This window comes from Moschus berezovskii, chromosome 4, assembly GCF_049115385.1.
Source record: "Moschus berezovskii isolate FMDL1 chromosome 4, NW_MosBer_1.0, whole genome shotgun sequence".
Lineage (NCBI taxonomy): Eukaryota > Metazoa > Chordata > Mammalia > Artiodactyla > Moschidae > Moschus > Moschus berezovskii.
Genome location: NC_142463.1, coordinates 54,555,587 through 54,576,704, shown reverse-complemented (window position 1 = coordinate 54,576,704; position 21,118 = coordinate 54,555,587). Strand labels below are relative to the sequence as shown.

The following is a 21,118-nucleotide window of genomic DNA, read 5'->3' as shown; positions in this document are numbered from 1 at the left end:
TCTTCATCTTGAGATGAAGAGTCTAGACCAGCGACCAGTGTGGAAACTATTCTACTTGTTTGTGACATTCTCAGAGCTACCTCTGAATGCAGAGTGTGGATTTTGAAAAGGAAAGGGTAGAATTGTCATGATCAACTTTTTAAATGAAAGAGACTTTTTTCCTTCACCAATTTTAGTAAACAGCTAATTTTAAAAGCTGAATGATGCAGCTGAAACCACTTCCATTTTTTCCTGTGTAAGCTCTAATACTTTTATCCTCTGTAATAAAAAAAATTGTGAGATACAAAAGACAATGATCAAAATGACAGAAATGTATTACACAACAATAGAGTTCAAGTGCAGTTTTGTGAAATGTAAAAATTAGTTTTAACCAAAAGCACAGCAATATTGACATGGCGTCTTTAAATTTTTCTTTGAACTGTCCAAGCATCTCTTTGCCTTGTTGCCTTTAAATTCAAAAGAAGTTTGATGCAATAAATATGAAGAGTGAATGGAAGAGATCTTTAAGGTAGAACAATTTCATAGAACTCATGATAATTTTGATTTTGTGACACATTAGCATGAAATAATCAATATTTTGCAATACAGATCAATACCAATAATTGTGAACTGCCATTTATTTTTTTAAACATAAGTACCTAAATAATTATAAAATATATGCCTCAAATTTTATTTCCAAATATTATATTATCTTAGTTAATTTATATTTTTATAAACCTAGATTAATTGGAATCTAAAGTCTGGGTAAATTTCAAAATAATGCACATAATAATCATCTCACTCTGATTTGTTATTTGTTGGTAATTATACAAATAAAATATTTTCAAATGCTTAATCATAAATTATTGAGTGCAGATAGAATATTTTTAAAATATGCAATGAACGGTTTTTGGTAATATTCACTGAAATATGATTACAATTTGTTAAACCATATTGAAAATAAAAATTCAATAGAAAAGTGAGTTGATGGTCTCTTTACTAATTCCATTTACCAATTTTTTGGGGAGTAGAAATCATTCTACTCTTCATTATTTAGTACATTAAAAAAAATTCTTGTTGCAAATAACAGAAGCCAAAAAAAAAAAGGTGTTTGTTTCATTTTGTTTTGGATTTTGTAGGAGAGTTCTGAGTGAGTCAACTTGGTGGCCAGGGCTTATTTTCTTTAAAAAATGTTTAATATCCAGAAGTCTAAGATCAGCTAGTTTGCTGAGATCCTTTTCTTAATCTCAATTCCAAATACCATTCCTCATAAAACTGGCTTTTGCTTTTTCATTGCCTCATTAAACTTAGAAATTTATTGACATTTTTGACATTCTCTTGCTAAGAAGCTCTAAATACAATCCTATTAGACTTACCATTAAACTACCGTTAATACTATATTAAATTCATTACTGCCAAATGAAAAGCAAGTTTTGGTCTCAAATATTAATAGCTGCTTTTGGCCTATTAAATCATGGGCAAACCATGGACTGGCTTGAAGAAAAATAAATACATGACCAACACTGTCGACAAAGTCAAACTAATTTGATCCCTGAAGAATGAAAGTTATCTTTCATAAACTACACTTTCACACCTTTCTTAATCTTATGATCTCATAAGTCATCAAATTAAGACACCACAAATTTCACTGGATTAAAAAATTCAAACATGCTAAGAAAGTTATCCCTTATACTGCAAGGAGATCCAACCAGTCCATTCTAAAGGAGATCAATCCTGGGTGTTCATTGGAGGGACTGATGCTAAAGCTGAAACTGCAATACTTTGGCCACCTCATGCGACGAGTTGACTCACTGGAAAAGACTCTGATGCTGGGAAAGGTTGGGGGCGGGAGGAGAAGGGGATGACCGAGAATGAGATGGCTGGATGCCATCACCGACTCTGTGGACATGAGTTTGTGTGTACTCCGGGAGTTGGTGATGGACAGGGAGGCCTGGTGTGCTGTGATTCATGGGGTCGCGGAGAGTCGGACACGACTGAGCGACTGAACTGAACTGAACTGAACTGAAGAAAGTTATGGCACCTTAAAAAAAAATAGCTTTTTGTCAACTAATGGAGGAGAGAATAGCATTAATATATGGGATGAATTTGATTACTGAAGCATCACAACAAATTAATCTTATTTTCTTCTCCCTGAAACCAGAGTAAGTTTAATTTGCTATATTTATTTAATTCTACTACTTATAAATATTAGGATCCATCTTATTCTTAGATTTTACAATTATGCTAACATAAGAGAGATTCATTAACATCTGTGCCAAGACGGCTAGCTTTAAAAAAATTTTTTTGTATTGCCAGAAGGGAAATTTTGCTTATTTAGATGTGGGTATCTGTACTCCCCCACTCTTTGTCAGGATGGAACTAATAAAAATTTGTAAGGTTCAGGTACAATTATTTTATAATTCCTCAAAAGTCATAAAATTGTCCCAGTTTTCTCAGACAACCTAAGGTTCAATTCTTTTCTTCTCTTATCTCAGTCCTCTAACAGTTATTTCCACTCACTGGTTCTGTTTCATTCTTATAACACATAAAATGTTACAACACATTGTGTAAGTCTAAAACCAAAATCACACCCTTGGGGAACTAGTTGATTTTATTTGGTAAAAAAGAACTGTGAAGTGGATGAGATTTGAGCATTTATATCTTCTCCACAGATCTTAGTTTACTGAAATATTTTAATCATTTTCATATAAAATTCACAGTGTACAAAAAATTCATACACATGCGCTATTTTTACAACAGCAACTTGTATTACACCCTTTTCATGAACAATCAAGCTTTCATTTGTTTATCTTGATAATAATCACCAGTACTGTACTAACAACAACAAGAAAAACAAAACTGAGAGAATATCTCATTATAAAATGATGAAATAATTTCCAACAATTCTTTACCTCTGGCTTTACCTTTTAATAAAGCATTTTCTTTTCTTCTAGGTAAGAACTCCAAAATTTTAAGCACATACACAAAAATTCCAGTTTCAAGAATAGAGATTTATGGCATAATAGCGGCTGCCATAAACCATGAGAATATTTTGACATTTTAGAAAACTGATTTTCTGTACTCTCATCCTACAATTATTATAACAATCCAGGGCTAAATATATTTGCAACTTATTTTCATTACACTTATAGATGTACAAATGTCCCTCTTGCTAGTCTGGTAAACTTGAATTCTTTTTCTTATGTTTATTGGCATGTTTTTTCCCCAGTTGCCATCATCATTACATCTTCTGGGAACAGTATTTCTTTGCTTGGGGGCTATATACATGTAGCCTTTGGCTAACAATTACTGGCTAGAATAGCTTTGAATATCTCACACTAGATTTTTGCTTTTTGTCATCTTTGCGAAAGCTGAGTCAAATCGGAAACTGAGACAATGATTACAAATGTTTCATGTTCACAGGTCTCTTCATAATTCTACAGCATTTGAGGAAGCTGGAATTGCAAGGGTGGTCAAAAATGCATGTTGTAAAATTACTTAAGACATTTTCAATATCTATTCCTTGTGAAATGGCATCAGACTGATACTTTCATATTCAACATAAGATTCACAGTGGCGATTTAAAAAATTAACTATTATCCTTGTTATATTCATTAGTACTCAGATGTTACTTGTTGTGTAAAACATTGTTCTATTATATTTGCTTGTCTAATAATATCAAACTTAGATTTTATTGTAGGTGCCAGTATGTCATAAGGAAGATTCATTTATATGAATCTTTATCAACATATTATTATTATTTATTTTTTGCTCAAAAGTTAATAGCTAGTAAAAATTCAATTTGTTGAGTTAAAGGGAAAAAAACCACATCATGTTTAGAACACTTCTAATGCTTACTCCTTGGAAGGAAAGTTATGACCAACCTAGAGAGCATATTAAAAAGCAGAGACATTACTTTGCCAACCAAGGTCTGTCTAGTCAAGGCTATGTTTTTTCCAGTGGTCATGTATGGATGTAGGAGTTGGACTGTAAAGAAAGCTGAGCACCGAAGAATTGATGCTTTTGAACTGTGGTGTTGGAGAAGACTCTTGAGAGTCCCTTGGACTGCAAGGAGATCCAACCAGTCCATTCTAAAGGAGCTCAGTCCTGGGTGTTCATTGGAAGGACTGATGCTAAAGCTGAAACTCCAATACTTTGGCCACCTCATGCAAAGAGTTGACTCACTGGAAAAGACTCTGATGCTGGGATGGATTGGGGGCAGAAGGAGAAGGGGACGACAGAGAATGAGATGGCTGGATGGCATCACCAACTTGATGGACATGAGTTTGAATGAACTCCGGGAGCTGGTGATGGACAGGGAGGTCTGGTGTGCTGTGATTCATGGGGTCTCAGAGAGTCAGACACGACTGAGCAACTGAACTGAACTGAACTGAATGGATGCAGTTACCTACATTAAAAATTAGGCAGATAAAAACCACAAGACAATAAATCTTGAAGAGGTCACTTATTTTCAATGACCAAGAATTTCTATGACATTGTAATGAGATTCTATAAAAGTGCAATAGGCATTAAATATAACAATATCTTTTATTGAAAATGATGCTAAAAATATATCCATCTACTGTCTCTCGAGTTTTTGTTTCTATTATATTTATTTATTCTACTCTGTTTATTATCCAACTAAGTATTTGCAAATATGGTGCATAGTTGACATAATTTTTGAAACATAAACATATAAACAAAGCGAGCAATATTATGAGAATTTTGCTTTCTGCCTCATACCTATGACAAGAATGATTTTTGGTCGTGGTCTAGTGGGATCAAAGACCTCATACTCCTCAATTAGCTCTGCAGTCTCAGAAAGGTCCGTGTCACTTTCTATGGAGAATTGATGGATTGGAGGGAGCCGATCATACCGCCGATAAGGAAAGTTTGAATTTTCAGGCATTACTGCAAAAGAATAAGATAACTTTGAAACGGAAAAAAAAAGCATAATAAAACATATTATATACTTAACCCATTAGTTGAAGAAATCTTAAATGATTCTGATTGTTTTCAACTGAGAGTAGATTTCTGTCCCCTTAAGTGGTCAGGAAGTCAGCAAACTTTTCCTTAAAGGGTCAGACAGTCTCCACTTGGGGCTTTGAGGGACATAGAGTCTCATACTACAATTATTAATAGTTAGGAAAACAGTCTTAGGCAATAGGTAAACAAATGGATGTACTTGTGTTCCAATTAAACTTTATTTATAAATAACAAGCAGTAAGCCAGACTTGGCCCACGGTTCATAGGCTGCCAACTTCGGCCCTAGAAGAACCTTCTTAAGTTTGCCTAGTCTTGCTTGGTAGTTCATGTAAATCCTGCTCTCTGAAAATGGTGCTCCCTAGAGTAGTGTACCACATACCTTCACAACCATATGAAGCTGCCCATGGAGGTAATGCTTACATATAATGTGTTTCATTTATCCATAAATATGCAGTCACTATGATTCAGGTATTATGATGTCATTCCGTGGAACAGCTTGGTGGCATAATGCACAAAAACTTAAGGTATTGTCACAAGGCAGAGGGTAGCAAACGTTTTCTACATTTGGAACATCTTTCATTGTCATTTAACTTTACTTTCCCAATATTTATTATCTTTAATCTCCTGATTTAAAAATGTGACTACGAAGATTTAAATTTACATCTACAATAACAACAAATATTTGCTATTTATTGTTAGACATGTTAGTGTGCTGAGGATGGTTCAGTAGAAGAATAAAATAAGATGTAATCCTGTCCTCACAGAGCTTACAATATAGAGCTTACATGCTTATATTTGGTAGCAGTATGTATACCAGGTTTGTTAAGTGATAAAATTAATATCTCTATGGTAAACACCATAGGAGTTCAATGAATGAGTAGCTCCATCTGGCTAGAGTGGTATAAAAGAACTTGCAAAGGAGACAGGACTTAAACCTCAAAAAACTAAACGGGTGATGAAATGTGGAAAGGACTTCTCAATTGGGAGAAATAAAATACAAGACTCAAGAGTCGGAAATACAAATGTCATATTCAAATAGACCAGAGGACAGAGCTGGCAAGCCCAAGTCAGGCAGATGGCCTCAACCAGCTATTGATATTTGATTCATAGATCCTTCCTTCTTCATCATGGGCTGGTATTCAAGGAGGCAAAGAGAAGCTGTAACTACCACAAAGGCAACAGCACAAAGGAGACGGAAAGTCACCTGGCCTTCCATGAGAAATCTGGTTAAGGGCTTTACTGGATTTTAGCATGGCATAATGCTCACATCTCCCCAGGGGATGTTGATCAGGCAGAACTTTTCATTTTCTGTTCATACAATAAATGAGGTCATTGACTACTGACTAATGGGACTCACTTTAAATACAAAAAAAGAGTGAGGTTGTCTACAGATGACAGTGGATATTCTTTAGAAAATTCTGGGAAGGGCTATGTCAGTAAAGGCACTAACAATATTATCCTGTTCTGCCTTGAAATTGAATTGCTTCATCCAACACAAAGCAACACTTTAAGCATTATCCTTGACCATTTTCTTCCCTCACTCTTCACATCTGTTCCCACAGACTTACCTCTAAAACATATCCGAAATGCATAGTTTTTTTTTTCTGTGTCTCCACTACCACAACTCTTCCCCAAACTACCATCATTTACCCAGACTACTGCAATAGACCTCTACTGGTTTCTTCCTTTCACACTTGGCCCAAAGTCCATTGCTTGAAATACTCTTTCCTTACTGAGCCCATGGCTAACTGCTTCTTGTCACTCACATTTCAGTTTTAAATGTCACCTCCCATAAGAGGACTTTACTGACATTTTAATCTGGGGCAGCCACCCAGTTAGTTTCAAGGACATCACCCCTTATAATAATGCTCTGCACAGCACATACCTCTTCACCATCTGAGAGGCCTCTAATTCATTCGTTGTTTGTCCTCTCCCATGAGAAAAAGTTCCATGATAGTGGCGACTTAGCACGCGTATGGAGAAAAGCCAGAAGATGGGTAGGGAGTGTGTGGTCACAATGCGGAGGACCTTAATCACCAGGGTAAGGGTTTCAGCTTCAATGTGGTAGAAACCCAGTGCAGGCTTTTTTGGGGGGTAGAGGAATGACATAATGAAACATGTTTTTCAGGAAAATAAATCTGGTGGTGGTTAGAATGGATTTGAGTAGGGAAAAACTAGGAGCAGAAAGAGTACAGCTAGAAGGCTGTTAACATGATTCACACAAGAGAAGTGAGGGCTTAGTAAGAGGGAAAATAGGGGATATGGAAATGAGTGGCTGGATACGAAGGACATGATTTGGATTAGGATATGGGCTTCCCAGATGGTTCTAGTGGTAAAGAACCTGCCTGCCAGTGCAGGAGACATGAGTTCAGTCCCTGGGTCAGGAAGATCTCCTGGAGGAGATATTCTGCCATACTCTCATGGAGGAGGGTCTGGCAGTTCACTTTAATATTCTTGCCTGGAGAATCCCATGGACAGAGGAGCTGGTGGGCTACAGTCCAAAGGGTCGCATAGGTTGGACATGACTGAAGTGACTTAGTGCACAGGCACACATGAGAGATGAGTGAAGGTGACTGTTCAAAAACAATTGCCAGGTGAAAAGCCTAAAAGATAGGGAACACACTGCATTTCATACTGTAAATTCCTACCCTCTCTTTAATGTTCCAGAAATACTGGGCTTCTCTCCTTCCTGTCTTTATCCTGGCCTCTCCTTCTATGTCAGGTATTTCTGTTCTCTGTTCCCTAGTACACTCTCAATCTCCTCCATCCTTTTCTATCTGACACCTACTCAGCTTTCTGTCTCTTTTATTAGCATATTAGCTCTTCTAGGAAGCCTACCTTGAATCTAGCCCAGGATAGATCCATCTGCCTTGTTAATATCAGTTCTGTAGCATATGGTATTTCCTATAGCATTCACTGTGCTTCTAATTACATATTTAATGCCTAGCTTCATCCTACACTGTAAATTCCATGAGGGCATGTGCCATGTTTGTTCTTTCTTGGAGGCTACACAACCTCAGTCTCAAAAGCATGTCTGACACATAGCAGTACTCAATACATGGTTATTTTATAGCTCAACTGATTCATTGACTGACTCCATGGAAATAAGAAAAGGAGGGTAGTTTTGAAGCAAACATGATATGTTTAGTTTTTGACATGTTGAGTAAAGATGACAATGAGATATTCCAAAAGAAAAGTCCTATGGACATTTGGAGCTTTGGGACTAAAACTCTTAATTTATGAGTAATCATCTGTTCAGTTGTACATACACTGCAAAAAAATAAATGCTCATCTCACATTTATAGTACAACATTTTAAAGAACTGTCAGCTAATAATTTATCCTTGTTTTATATTTTTACTTAGAAAAGTAAGTTGCTTAAAAATTATTAAAATGTTTTATTTCACAGAACACTTTTTCATGATAATTATATATTAGCATAGCTCTGTCAATATTCAGCAAAAATGCACAAATCACTTTTTATTTCTAGAAATAATCTGTTCCGTTCAGTCGCTCAGTCGTGTCCAACTCTTTGCGACCCCATGGACTGTAGCCTACCAGGCTTCTCCGTCCATGGGATTCTCCAGGCAAGAATACTGGAGTGGCTTACCATCTCCTTCTCCAGGGGATCTTCCCGACCCAGGGATCGAACCTGGGTCTCCCGCATTGGGGGCAGACACTTTAACCTCTGAGCCACCAGGGAAGCCCAAAGTTATAGGGAAGTTAGCAATACTGTTGATTTTTAACAACAGATTCTATAAATCACAGTTAAAAACCTGCAAAGCACAAACTTGTATAGCATTTCATAAAATAAAATTTTATTATTACAGGATTCATCAGTTTAGAAACTATTTTCTGCCTTTTAGGCTATATTCCAGATATCAGACAGTGTGATACAACATTCTTGTTACCATAGAATGTGAAAGCTTTTCTTTGATGATTAAGTAAAAGATTTCTAAGTGGGAATTCTGGTAAAGTGTCAGGAGGTATGGAGAGTCTAAAATTAACAAGCAATTTCAATTTTAATGAAAGTTAAACCTACATTTTCCATTCCTATTGCAGCCCATTCTGCTAATCAAGAGTTCCAAAATGGTCATCAGTGGGTCCAGTGTAGCCCCATAGATGTGCTTTGTTCATCTTGACGTTTTTCCAAAATTTGTGCTTGATTGCCTTTAGACAGTGACTATTCCCTCTAGTTTTATTCTCCAGTTTCACCATAGTCCCCACCATTGTCTATTACATACTTGGCCTGCCTGGCTTCTATATATAATAAAGACAAGTAATAATATAAAATAGACGCATTCAGATTTCACTTTGTTACAAAATAGTTTATACAACCAGTCTGAGAGCAGCTTTTCGATTAGGTGAATGTCACATCCTCTTAGATTTACATTTGAAAGCATAAACATATCTTAGACTAAATCCAGTAATACTTAAGATTTGTAGTGCTTTAAGGTTTAAAAAGAAGTTCCCCATATTTGTCACTTGATTTAACAAGGGCAGAGGGCATGTATTTAACACTGAGCCAGATTCAAATATATTATGACATTCTGGGAAGGAAATTAGCCCTTTGGGGAAGGTGTGTGAACCCTTCAAGCTCACAGAAATATTATTGTGTTCCCTTAAGCAGTAATTTCCTAAGTGGGTCTGCCACCGTGATAACTGCCTGTAGGTGCTCTTTTGAACACCGAAGCCTAAATGACCTAGAGGAGCTCCTGCATGGAAAGAGAAGTCTTCTCCTCTCTGAAGATATTTCTGAGACAATAGCATTTCTGCTTTTTCTCCTTGCTTGTGTTTCTTAAAAATTAATACACTATGACTCCTCCCCATGTTCAAATAAAATTTAAGGGGGTCAAGGTAAGATGTTGCTGTTGTTTAGTTGTTAAGTTGTATCTGACTCTTTGCAACCCTATGGACTGTAGCCCACCAGGCTCTCCTGTCCATGGAATTTTCCAGGCAAGAATACTGGAGTGGGTTGCCATTTCCTTCTCCAGGGGATCTTTTCAACCCAGGGATTGAACCTTTATCTCCTGCATTGGCAGGTGGGTACTTTTCCACTAAGCTACCAGGGAAGCCCCAATGGTAAGATAAAACAAACTAAAATGTATTTCCCCTTGTATTTACTGCAAATAGAATTGTCTCTGTTTCAAATTCTGTCTGCGTAATTAAAACTTTTCTAGGTACAATTTTTGAGAATGGTTTAAATTTTGAAAATAGAATGAACTTGGCCACTGGAAAAGAATTAATTGGCTTCTTCTGATTGGGACTGATTCCACTTTGCAAATACTATTGTATTTCTCAATTTTATCTGGAGCCTAAAAGGCTGCTTGACTGATGTTGAACTAATTTTGATACAAACAAATTTTGGAAAGCTAGAATACCATGAATCTCCTCTAGTGAACTCCAGTTCTTAGTTCCAAATTGTTAAACAAGTTTTTGCATCCCACTTCTTTCATAGCACCCAAATGCCTAATCTCATGCTTTGCATTCAGTAGCTGCTAAATAAATCCTTCTTGAGTTAACTAGTATAAACTTTACATGCCTTTATGCAGATACATTAAAATAAATTTGGAAACACAGCAACAAGTTAAATCTTTTCTTAGCTATTAAAAATATTATAGTTATTAATAACTATCGATTTTTGTCATCTACTCATTTATTTGGAAAAGTCTTATTGCAATTTTAAGAAAAATTCAGTTTGCTAATGCAATTCATTTTACAAAATAATGAAGTCAGTAAAAAATTTCATTAAGCTTTTAGTGAAGTACTGGACAATGGTATGTAATTGTGTTTGTTTTATCATAGAGGAGATTAGTAGCAGAGAGAAGTTACTCATGTTTCAGGATCAAATATCCTTTCAGGCATTTTGAAACCTATTAAATTAAATCACTGCTTACAGTTTATATGTTATGTTTTAAAGAATATTGCTATAAATATGAACTATTATTCTACATATACATTACCATTTCTTAGGAAGGATCTCCGTGACTGTCCTCCATTGAGTGGAGGTAAAGTCTTCTTCTCCTGGCTTACAAATGTATCCCATTTCACTTTGTCACATCCCCCTAATTCCTTTACTTTCTGTAAACAACTTTCCAAGTACTCTACTGGGTCTTCAGGCTTCGAACACATCAATCCATTCAAAAGGCTCTGAAATATAACAACAAAATACATCCACATAAAATATGTTTTTAAACCACCTTTGTCAAAATAGTGTATATCCCATCTTTAAATTCTGGGTTGTTTGGATTCTTTGAATTTTTTTTAATAAACAATTTGAGTTGAAAGTATGCTCTTATTGAGTAATTCAAACAACCCCTTAAATTTTTGACCAGTTAATTTTCAGCCCAGCATTCTCTGTCCTTTAAACAATAAGGCCAACTGCATTGTTTAAAACGGAAGAACTCTATCAATATGAGATTAAGTACAGTGTGTAAAAATGCCCCCCGTCATGATTGATTTCATTCCTACCCATCCTTAAAGTCTCCAAGCCTCAGTTGCAGAGGGTGATTTATGGATGGAAACACTTGGAGCATAGTAAATAATAAATGTTGATGGTTTTAATCACCATCATAACCATCAACAGAGAGGCCCCACTGAGCCCTCGGGTTGGCTTGCAGACCCTTTCATTGTACCCAGAAAAAACTCTTTCTTACCTGTCATTCATACTAAAACCATCAGTTTATGTTTTTGTCTTCTCTTCTAACCTATAAAATCTTCAACAATACAGTGTGGGTCTTATTTATTTCTCAATATCCAGCCTCTGACATTTTTCCTTGCACATGGCAGGTACATCTTGGACTGTTCTCTAATCAGAAAAAAAATTCACTCAAAACATAAAGACTGACCCCAAAAAACCTATTTGATATATAATAAAGCACTACAATATGTATATTTCAATATGTAATTGAAATTACAGAAGAAAGTCTGGTGTCTGATATGTCACAAGTATTAATTTCTATCAATGCTACAAATTTGGAAATGCTCATTCCTGGAAATTGAACTGATGTGAAAGTGTCAGTACTCTTTGGAGTATTTTATGGAAAGCATTGAGGATTATTATCACTGTTATTAATAAACAAAATGTACACTCTTTGAAAGGCTAACAGCTTTTCTAAATAAATGCTAACAGCATTTTATTTTCAAATTATTCTTGTGCAAGTTGCTCAAAATGGTAGGCAGTTTCTACCAGGTACATTAGTCCTCTGAAATCCTAAATAATATGGGTTAGAATGTTCAATTGAGGGATTCAACTGCAGAGGGAATGGAAAAAACTAAACTATAAACTGGGCATCCAGTTTATATGTCAAGGTCTGTGCCACACACACACACACACACACACACATTGCATTTAACTCCTCACATTCCTCTAACATTAACGTAGCTAACTCTGTGACAGGGCTTACTCTACATCTTACTGTGTATCTGTGTGCTTTAGCTTACTTAATGCACTTTCAGTCCTATGCGGCATTATTATCCCCATTCATAGACTAGGAAATCAGGGTTCAGAGATGTTAGTGAGTTGACATAGGCTACTCAGCTAGAAACTTGTAGGCCTAGGATTCCAACTCAATGGTTTTGATTTCCTATACTCCTCTTTCTTCATCTTGCAAAAACATATATGGGATAAAGAGAAAGTGCCAGAAAATCTGTGCCCCATGGGTAATCCAACAGCAATTTGAGTCATTCAAGATTGAAAGTGAAAGTCACTCAGCCGTGTCTGACTCCTTGCAATCCCACAGACTATACAGTCCATGAAATTCTCCAGGCCAGAATACTGGAGTGGGTAGCCTATCCCTGCTCCAGGGATCACAACCCAGGGATCAAAACCAGGTCTCCTGCATTGCAGGCGGATTCTTTACCAACTGAGATTAGATCTTTAATTTTTTTGTCCCTCAGTTCAGTTCAGTCGCTCAGTCATGTCTGACTCTTTGCGAACCCATGGACTGCAACATGCCAGGCCCCACTGTCCATCACCAACTCCTGGAGCTTGCTCAAACTCATGGCCATTGAGTCAGTGATGCCATCCAACCATCTAATCCTCTGTCATCCTCTTCTCCTCCTGCCCTCAATCTTTCTAGCATCAGGGTCTTTTCCAATGAGTCAGTTCTTTGCATCAGGTGGCCAAGTTGGAGTTTCAGCTTCAGCATCAGTCCTTCCAATGAATATTCAGGACTGATTTCCTTTAGGATTGACTGGTTTGATCTTCTTGTAGTCCAAGGGACTCTCAAGAGTCTCCTTCAACACCAAAGTTCAAAAGCATCAATTCTTTGGTGTTCAACTTTCTTTATAGTCTAACTATCATATCCATACATGACTACTGTAAAAACCATAGCTTTGACTAGATGGACCTTTGTCAGCAAAATAACGTCTCTGCTTTTTAATATGCTGTCTAGGTTAGTCACGGCTTTTCTTCCAAGGAGCAAGTGTCTTTTAATTTCATGGCTGCAGTCACTATCTGCAGTGATTCTAGAGCTCAAAAAGATAAAGTCTGTCACTGTTTCCATTGTTTCCTCATCTATCAGCCACGAAGTGATGGGACCGGATGCCATGATCCTAATTTTTTGAATGCTGAGTTTTAAGCCAACATTGAGTTTTTAATCCCTTTTATTGCCTAAAATGAGTGAACATACTCAATGGAGAATTTTTTGCGGGAAAATATGTTTCTACCCTCTCTAACCACATCTGACTCCACAAGGGGTACAGATATCAGAAGTGAGAATGAGGTCCACTCCTTCACAGATAATTTAAATCTTTTCTTCTAATAGTCACCATCAGGGATCCAAAACAACCAGCAGATATTGTTTTATTCAGTCTATTTGAGTTAACCCTTTGAGAACTTGAGTAATCTATTTTGACTTTCCCCAGTATTCAAATAGATTGCCAAATCTCTGCTCTAAGGTACAACAACACAAGATCAATATACATACCATAAGTTAACTAGAATTAAGATTTCGTGACAAAATTAGGGAAAAGTGATTTTTGTCTTAAACATTTAACCTAGAAATAGAAACACATCCCAAACTTGAACCTATCCTTTTAGCTCATGTGACGTCTCATGTTAGAAAGAAATCTGAAATATCAGTAAGATACAGATTGTTGCTTGAAAACATGCAAATTCAATAATCATTCACTTGGTCTACAACGGTGTCTAGTATCTACAACTGTGTTCAATGTTTTGGGTTTGATAGCTATTTAATTGAAACTTTATATACCTAGAAACTTTATATAGGTACCCATATTGCGGTTTTGAGGGATAAAATCCAGTTTGGAAACTTAAAGCATTTGGTTTTGCTATCTACATTCATCACATGGAGAACTGCCAAGTTTTACTTCTCTCTTGTGCTATGCGCAGCACAGATTCTTCTTATAGGAAGGATGGAGCCTTTGGAGGTCACCAGCAGCCTCCTCCATCTTCTCATTGCCTGGGATTGCATTTAAGTACTCTGTAATTCTGTATTTCACCTAAGCAAGTTGACTTCCTTTTCTGGGTGTGTACTATTTTCTAACCTCCTAACTGCAGAAAAGCCAAGGAAAAGCATAGCACCTGAACAAAAGCACCTGCCATCACTTATTTGCACAAACAGTGTAGATTTTCATGCACAAACAATCAAAATTCTCTGTGGTTACCCAGGGGAAAAACAGCACCCACATTTATAAAGAAAATAGGAGTACTATTTAAGTGGCACTTTGCAATCAGGTGACCCTCCTGCAGATGCTTCTAATTACTCTTTTAGGAATGACACTGATCTCAGTAGTAGTATTTATGGACAAAACCCTTCAGCTCTTCATCTGCATGTTTACTTTTTGAAAATAGAAACAAAGAAAAATTCTTAACAAGAATCCTACAAACCCTCAAGACCTGTCCTTATGCAACATTTCCTGATTATTTTCAAATACTAGTGACACATTTGCTAGACTTGAGTTTCACATACTAGGCTTGTGCTTAGTGGTGATTTACCTGGATATCTTGTTTTCAGATAGACCTGAAATCGGTGGCTTAAGAGGTGAGTTAAAAAGGAAGATCTGTAATTATGGAGGTCCATTTAAAGACAATTTGGGAAAACAGAGGCAAAATTATTTTTCCAAATAGTGTTATAAAATTTCTTTTAGTAGAACAACCCCCCTCAAATAGGTGAAAGAGCAATGCACGACTTCTAGTTTACTACATTAGTCTATAGTCTATCATCTTTCAGAAATGGGGGACCCGGTTTCAGGACTCGCTCTATGAAGCCTGGCTTGCTTCCATTTTTTTCCTTAACCTAAGTAAAAACACAGGATTAAGGAATGTTATAAAATTCAAATACAGAGAGAAGGAAAGGAAGCAAAACAGCTCGCGAGGTTGGCTGTTATTTAGAACTAACCAAGGTTCTAGTTCATCCTCCAGCCTCCTCTCCCACATTCTCAAAGTGTCCCCCATACCCCGGGGTCCCTGGTGCAGTGGATGCTGTGATGCGGTGGGAAGAAGACAGAGCAACAGGAGTCACGCCCGCCTCGCCACTCCCTCTCGGACTGGCTTTCTCTAGGTGGGTTGGTTAAGGCGGGCGAAAGCTATGGGCTGGGGAGGTGAGGGAGGAGAACCATCTCTTCCAAGACGACGGGAAAACGTGCTCGGCAGTTCATTCACCGAAAGCGCAGAGCAGCGCTGGGTGACTGCCACCCGGGAAGTAGCGCTGCCTTTGATGGGTTTGGACTTGTTTTTTTGCATCTTCATCCCTCTCCTCCAAGCTATCCCTGGTCCGGGCCCCTTTCATCCTCACTTCCCAGTCAACGCGGGGGTCCCGACCCTCGGCGCGCGGAGGGACTGGGACTCTGGACCCCTCGGTTCAGAGTCCTTGCTCGCTGCTAGGCGCCAGGGTACCCACCTGGCCTGATCCTCGCCCCCGGAGTGCGCGGCCAGCCTCTGCCAGCAGCCCACCCTGGGAGTCCACATCGGGGGGATGCGCGGGGGGTAGCCTGCTTTCAGAACCAGTTTGAAGACTGAAACTTGATTTTCGAGATGGGGGCTTCTGAGTGCAGCCACCCGACAAGAGCCGAGCCATCCAAGGACCCGGCAATCCGCCAGAAAGGCAGCTACCCCCGGGCAAGCGGGCGACCAAGCTTCTGCAAGCGCCCTCACTTGCGTGCCCCTGGTCTTCAAGGTGGGACGGGGCGCGGCTTCCTCACCCGGAACCTCGGGGATGCCCTGCCCCGATCTCCCCGTCCGTCTCTGCCAGACCTACCCCCCTACCTCGAAAAGCTGAGGGATTTCTCTCCGGGCCAGATACTCCTTGGCTTCGTTGGTGTTCATGGCTGCTTCGCGCGTGCCTTGGGGCGCAGACGGGAGGCTCCGGGGCTGCAGCGACCTGGGCCGGGGCCGGCGGTGTCAGTGCCGAGCGCCGTGCAGCCCTCGCTTTCACGCGCAAACACGCGCTCGGCTCCGCCAGCCCAGGCCGGGCTCCCCTCCGCCTCTTCGCGGGGGCTGAGGTCTCAGCGCTGCCGCCGCCTGCGCCTCTGTGCTGGTCCCCGCGCCGGAGCTGCGGGCTCGGCGCCGCGGCTTCCCAGGTTCCGGGCTGCGCGGCCGCCAGGGGAGAGGCGGAGAGAGCGGAGGAGGGAGGACCGCGCGGCGGACGCCAGGCAGCAGCCCGCCCGCCTCTCCGGCTCCACACGCGGTGCTCTGCACCTCCGGAGCCCGGCCTGCGGCGGCGGCGGCGGCCAGTTACGCTGCGCGGGCGGTGCGGGGTGCGAGGGTGGGTACGGGTGCGCGCTGGGGGCTCGCAGTCACGCCCCTTCGTGCCACTCTGCCACCCCGGCACCGTGCTTCCCTGCGCGCCGCCCCCGGGAACTGAGTCCGGGTCTGTAGGAATCTGCGACCCTTTCCCTTCTACACACACACGCGCGCGCGCGCGCGCGCGCACACACACACACACACACACACACACACGAGTTACTCCTGAATGCAAAGAAACTCCCAGGAAGCAACCTAATTGCCACAGCATTTATGGTTTATTTCTGAAGTTATCGATCCTTAACAGGGAGCTGGGAGTGAGGAGAGAAGGGAACTGATGGTGTGGATGCCATCCCCTGACGTTATTCCTACCCTTCAGGAAAGTTTTACCAGCTAGTCTCCAGTTTTTCCCTGTTAGTGTTACGAATCCTTACAGCGAGGCTGAAATTCTCCTTAACAGAAGGATTAGTAAGTAATGAACTAGTAATTACATCTATAGAGAGGATGGGAAGGTGGAGAAGTGGGTGGTGGTGGAGAGTCGGAGATTGGGTCAGTTGGAAACGTGCTTAGTAGGTGGATGGTCGCCACCATTAATTTGATGGGAGGAATGTGAGGGTTGGTGAAGCGGGGGCCATTGGAGCATTCTGGGTGGGTATGGGTGGATGTGATAAAACAGCGTTTACTGGTCAAGTACCTTCTGTTACAAACCATTATCAAGGTGCACCATGCTCCTCCCATCTCCCATGATGACTCATTTCCCCCATTACGATGTCATTTCGTTTCCTGCTTGGAAGATGGGCCCTGTCACCCTGGGGACATGACCTGTTGCTCTGTGCAAGGCCTGACACGCGGGAGGGCTTGTCAGAGGAAAGGAGGCTCTGATAGGAATTGCCATCTGGGGTTGGGCCAGGGAGAGAGAGGACACCGCAACTGCTTCCAGAAATCTTGTCTGGATGTCCATTTCAAGTTCATCTTTGCAGATCTTTTCTTGGTTCTATTTCTGGTTACAGTAAAAACTGCTTCTTATGCCTTCACTATAGTGGCAGTTTTGTTTTATCCCACGGAGGGAGCTCAAGAATTAATTGAGTTTTATAAAGTAAACCAAGTTTTCTGAGGACTTGTGAAACCATGTGTCTTATGGTAGCCTTAAATGAGGCAGGTGTTCCATAGAAATTGGTTTCTGCCCTCAGAATATGCCACATCATTTATAGTTCAGCTACTGATGTTCTCTACCTTGTTTAAGAGCAGATTATGGAAGTTGTGAAGCATTGTCTGTTGCCTGTGCAACAGTGCTTGGTAAGTACCAGAGTCCACGACATGAAAGCTTAGCTTACATTATGAGCAGGCACAGCTGAGATGAAGCACCTAAGACTGAAGAGGCCACTTTCTGCAGGACCTTTCAAGTCATGCATTATGGGCAAGAATCTGGCAGAACACAGCTCACATCTACTCTCCTAGGAAGGAATGGATCCTGAATGGATACGTGATTCTAAATGCACTTTAGTGTAGTCAGACAAGGATGACAACTTGCTTGTATAAAAAGAGTGAATAAGAAAGACTGCACTGTACTGAATATCCTGCTGCTACTGCTAAGTCACTTCAGTCGTGTCCGACTCTGTGTGACCCCATAGACGGAGGCCCACCAGGCTCCCCCGTCCCTGGGATTCTCCAGACAAGAACACTGGAGTGGGTTGCCATTTCCTTCTCCAACTGAATATTCTAAACAGCCTGAAAAACATAGTAACTGGAGACAGATATGAGAAATTTCCAGGTAGCCTTATGCAGTGACAATTAGGGCTTTTTATTATGTTCCAGATATATGATAAAAGCAAGATATTCACAATTTCTTTGGCAAAGGGAGTTGTAGCCTGTTAGGGAAGGGCTGTATGGGGGAACTATAATGCTTAAAAGCCAGGCTGATGGTTTGGAAGAGAGGAGATAGGGCAAAGAACAACAATACATTCTTGCCATGGAAAAGCTGGCTCATCACTTCCTGATGTGTGTATATATATAGACAGGTATATATATATATATGGTAGTTATATAAAGGGTTCATGGCCCTTCGCCATTTGTTTACTTGGGGATATATTGTTGCATGGTTCAACAAATCAGGATGCTTACTGCAGCCTAGTGTCTCCAGGCAGAATCTCTTCTCTCCCACGTTGTCCTAGAAGAGTGTGCTGGGTTATATAGCATGGAATAAGGCAGACACAGTTCCTGCTATTTGGGCTTCCCCGGTACCTCAGCTGGTAAAGAATCTGCCTGCAATGCAGGAGACCCCAGTTCGATTCCTGGGTTGGGAATATCGCCTGGAGAAGGGATAGGCTACCCTCTCTAGTATTCTGGCCTGGAGAATTCCATGGACTGTACAGTCCTTGGGGTCATAAAGAGTTGGACATGACTGAGTAACTTTCACTTTCGAGGAATTCCTATTCTCCTGGGGAGTGTGTGTAAGAAGTGCAGATGGACAGTAAGCAAATAAGAAGGCAGAAACAACATCAGATACTGATACACGAAGGGCAGACAAACAACTAATACCTATCTCACCAAAGACATAAGTGAGAACATATCAGATGTTGATAAATGTAATGATGAAAATCAAATATGCTTAACTGTTGATTTGAAGCAAGGAGGTGGAGTTCAAATTGTTTGCTGGAAGAAGCAGAGGAAGTGGGAATAGCAATAACCTTTGAGGTGATAACTAGAACTTTCCAAAGATCCAGACATCCTTGAGGAGGATCCTCTTGGTGGGACTGCTTCTCTGGCTCACTGCTGACACACAGGCTGTATCTCAGCAAAGGGCTGAACCTTGATCTGTCCCCATGAAGCATCTGTCTAAGAGTACGGCCCATTGGCTCCATCCACACAAAGATGACTCAAGGGCCCTATGCCCAGGACAGCACTTCCCAACCCCCACAGAGATGGCTGGAGCCCCATGCTTAAATCCTCCTATATTTGTAACAGATATTTATTCCATCTATAATTTAAATGGGGCCAGTTTAACTGCAGAAAATTTTTACTGATAAAGTATCAAATATTTCTCAAGTTGTAGTTCCTCACTCCAGGAAAGGAATCTGAGAGGATCCTCCATAAGCACTTGGTTTAGTTGACAGTAATGATGTGATGACAAGTTTGACCATAACACAAAGTAAAACTTTGTTGAGTGTTCTGAGTCAGACATTGTGATAAGCACTTTATAAAGTATAACTTATTGTTGTGTTCAGTCACTAAGTTGTGTCTGACTGTAATCCCATAGACCGAAGCAAGCCCAAGCTCCTCTGTCCTCCGCTATCTCCCAGAGTTTGCTGAAATACGTGTCCATTGAGTCAGTGATGCTCTCTAGCCATCTTACCCTCAACCGCTCTCTTCTCCCTTGGTCTTCAATCTTTCCCAGCAACAGGGTCTTTTCTGATGAGCTGGCTCTTCGCATCAGGTGGCCAAGTTTTGGAGCTTCAGCATCAGTCCTTCCAATGAGTATTCAGAGTTGATTTCCTTTAGGATGGACTGGCTGGATCTCCTTGCTGTCCAAGGGACTCTCATAAATCTCCAGTACTACAATTCAAAAGCATCAATTCTTCAGCACTCAGCCATCTTTATGGTCCAACTTTCACATCTATACATGACTACTGGAAAAACCATAGCCTTGACTACACAGACCTTTGTTGGTAAAGTGATATCTCAACTTTTTAATACATTGTCTAGGTTTGTCATTGCTTTCCTTCCAAGGAGCAAGTGTCTTTTAATTTCATGGCTATAGTCACTGTCCACAGTGATTTTGGAGCCCAAGGAAATAAATATGCCACTGTTGCTACTTATTATCTTTCTACTTGCCATGAAATATATACAAAGTGTGTTACATGTGCCATATTTGATTCTTAAATCAACCTCTGAGATACCTATTGTTTTCATTATATAAATGAAATAACTGACATTCAGAGGGCCTAATCCCCAGGTTATACTAGTAGTTGCCATGAGTCCAACTGCAAATCTCTATGCATCCTCATCCCTTCGAACATCATTATATCATGCCTTTCAAGATTACAAAGGCCCTGCATTTGTGGGTGCTCAGTCGCTTCAGTCATATCTGACTCTTTTGTGACCCTGTGCACTGTAGCCCGCTGGGCTCCTCTGTTTATAGGATTTTCCAGGCAAGGATGCTGGAGTGGGTTGCCAGTACAAAGGCCTGCAACCATTTTTTATTTTGTACCTTTCAGTATTCATTGAGAGTCCTTCCATTTTTCTGTTCTTATTCCCTTCCTTCCTTTCTCTTCTCAGCAGATATTATTTTGTGTTTGAGGGGAAACTTGTATAATGACAAGTTTAACTCTATAGATTTTTCTAATTGCTCAAGGTCCTTTTCTATTTGAAAGACTTTTCGTGGTTCAGAGGTTGAACTCAACATTCCTGAAATCATGAATGTTGAATTTCTCATGTTGTATAATCCCCC

General features: G+C 40.1%; 1 protein-coding gene across 2 annotated transcripts in view; it reads right to left on the bottom strand.

Annotated features, from left to right (window-relative positions):
• Nucleotides 1–16,387, bottom strand: part of AK5 (adenylate kinase 5) — a 290,021-nt gene extending 273,634 nt beyond the window's left edge. Inside the window, exons 1-3 of one of the 2 annotated variants that reach the window (XM_055403146.2) lie at nt 16,195–16,387; nt 10,928–11,114; nt 4,723–4,890 (exon numbers count right to left, since the gene is read on the bottom strand). In XM_055403146.2, the coding sequence (XP_055259121.2) occupies nt 4,723–4,890; nt 10,928–11,114; nt 16,195–16,254 (415 nt within the window). In that variant the 5' untranslated portion in view covers nt 16,255–16,387. The remainder of the gene's footprint in view (nt 1–4,722; nt 4,891–10,927; nt 11,115–16,194) is intronic. The other variant, XM_055403147.2, reaches the window with a different exon arrangement.
• Between the last annotated feature and the right edge of the window lie 4,731 nt (nt 16,388–21,118).